This window comes from Pristiophorus japonicus, chromosome 9 (assembly GCF_044704955.1).
Source record: "Pristiophorus japonicus isolate sPriJap1 chromosome 9, sPriJap1.hap1, whole genome shotgun sequence".
In the NCBI taxonomy this organism is placed as follows: domain Eukaryota; kingdom Metazoa; phylum Chordata; class Chondrichthyes; family Pristiophoridae; genus Pristiophorus; species Pristiophorus japonicus.
Window position 1 is genome coordinate 193626073 of NC_091985.1, and position 2155 is coordinate 193628227.

Here is a 2155-nt window from a genome sequence, read left to right on the forward strand (position 1 = left end):
TTGGCTGTACAGCGCTTTGAGACGTCCGGTGGTCATAAAAGGCACTATTTTAAGGCAAGTGTTTCTCTCCTGTCCACACCCTTTCAACCTCACCTTCTGTCTCTCCCTTATCCCGCTCTATGTTTCAATCTCTCTTCTCTCCCTTTCTCCCTCCTATCCCTGACTCTCTCTCTCTCTCTCTCTCTCTCCTTCCTTTCTTCCCGCTCCCCTTCTCGGCACGCCCTTCAATCTCTCGGTCTCTCTTTTCTCCACCCTGCTCGCTCTCTTCCCATTCCCCTGTCACATCCCTCCCTGTGTCTCTCTCCTCTTCCTTTCTTTCACTTTTTCTCTCTCTCCCCCTCTCCCCACTATTTCCTCTCTTTCGTTTTCTCTCTCTCTTCAATTTCTACACTATTTCCTCTCCCGTTCTCTCTCCCCTGTCTCCACTTTCACTCACTCTCCCTTCCTGTCTCTCTCTTTCTCTCCTTCCCTTTATCTCTCGCTCCCACTCTCTCTCTCTCTCTCTCTTCGTGTCTCTCCCGGTTTCTCTCTCTCCTTCCCTTTCTTTCTCAGTCCCACTCTCTCTCCTTCCCGTCCTATCTCCCTCCCAGTCTCTCTCGCTCCATCCTGATCTCCCTGCCTGCCTGTCTCTCTCTCTCTCTCTCTTCCCCCCCTTCACTTTCTCTCCCTTTCCCTCTCCCTCTGTTTCTTTCTCTCCCCATTTCTTTCTCCCTCCCTCCCTCACTCTACTCTCTCCCTTTCCCTTTCCCTCTCCCTCTGTCCTCTCTCACACTCCCACTCCCACTCTCCCACTCTCTCTCTCTCTCTCTCTCCCCCCCTCTCCCTCTCTCTCTCTCTCCCCTCAGTCTCTCTCTCTCTCTCCCTCCCTCTCCCTCTCCCTCTCCCTCTCACCTGCTGCCCAGATGACCAGGGCTCTGAGGATGGTTGTCCGGCTCCCGCTGCCCGGCTGCCCCCGGGACATGCTCCCTCCCGGGATAGGAAGCGGGCTGCACGCTGCACACTCGGGACAGGGGCAGAGCGGCGGAGCACTTGAGACACAGACAGCGCACAAAGCCCGGACACGCTGCGCCCTTTAACTGGGAGCGGCGGCCGCAGGGTCCTAGTGCCCGGGATCGGGATTGGAAATGTGGGAATGGTGCTCACAGGGTCCTAGTGCCCTGGATCTGGGCTGAGAATGTGGGAATGGGGCTCGTGTCCTGGGAATGTGGGAATGGCGCTCACAGGGTCCTAATGCCTGGGGCCAGGACAGGGAATGTGGGAATGGCGCTCACAGGGTCCTAGTGCCCGGGATCGGTACAGGAGATGTGGGAATGGTGCTCACAGGGTCCTGGTGCCCGGGATTCCATTTTGGAAATATGGGAATGGTGCTCACAGGGTCCTAGTGCCCGGGATCTGGGCTGGGAATATGGGAATAGTGCTCACAGAGTCCCAGTGTCCGGGATTGGGACTGGGAACGTGGGAATGGCGCTCACAGGGTCCTAATGCCAGGGATCAGGACTGGGAATATGAGAATGGCGCTCACAGGGTCCTAATGCCAGGGATCAGGACTGGGAATATGGGAATGGCGCTCACAGAGTCCTAGTGCCTGGGATCGGGACTGGGAATCTAGTAATGGTGCTCACAGGGCCCTAGTGCCCGGGATTGGGACAGGGAATGTGAGAATGGCGCTCACAGGGTCCTAGTGCCCGGAATCGGGACTGGGAATGTGGGAATGGTGCTCAAAGAGTCCTATTGCCCAGGATTGGGACTGGGAATCTGGGAATGGTGCTCACAGGGTCCTAGTGCTCGGGATCGGGACTGGGAATCTGGGAATGGTGCTCACAGGGTCCTAGTGCCCGGGATCGGAACTGGGAATTTGGGAATGGCGCTCACAGAGTTCTAGTGCCCGGGATTGGGACAGGGAATGTGGGAATGGTTCTCACATGGTCCTAGTGCCCGGGATCCCAACCTGGGAATGTGGGAATGGTGCTCACAGGGTCCTAGTGCCAGGGATCGGGACTGGGAATGTGAGAATGGTGCTCACAGGGTCCTAGTGCCCGGGATCGAGACAGGGAATGTGGGAATGATGCTCACAGGGTCCTAGTGCCCGGGATTCCAATTTGGAAATGTGGGACTGGTGCTCACAGGGTCCTAGTGCCCTGGATCGAGACTGGGA

General features: G+C 57.0%; 1 protein-coding gene across 1 annotated transcript in view; it reads right to left on the reverse strand.

Moving 5' to 3' along the window:
- Positions 1-1021, reverse strand: part of LOC139274030 (transmembrane protein 132B-like) — a 61305-nt gene extending 60284 nt beyond the window's left edge. Inside the window, exon 1 of the mRNA XM_070891082.1 lies at positions 892-1021. Coding sequence (XP_070747183.1) covers positions 892-961 — 70 coding nt within the window. The 5' untranslated portion in view covers positions 962-1021. The remainder of the gene's footprint in view (positions 1-891) is intronic.
- Positions 1022-2155: the final 1134 nt, after the last annotated feature.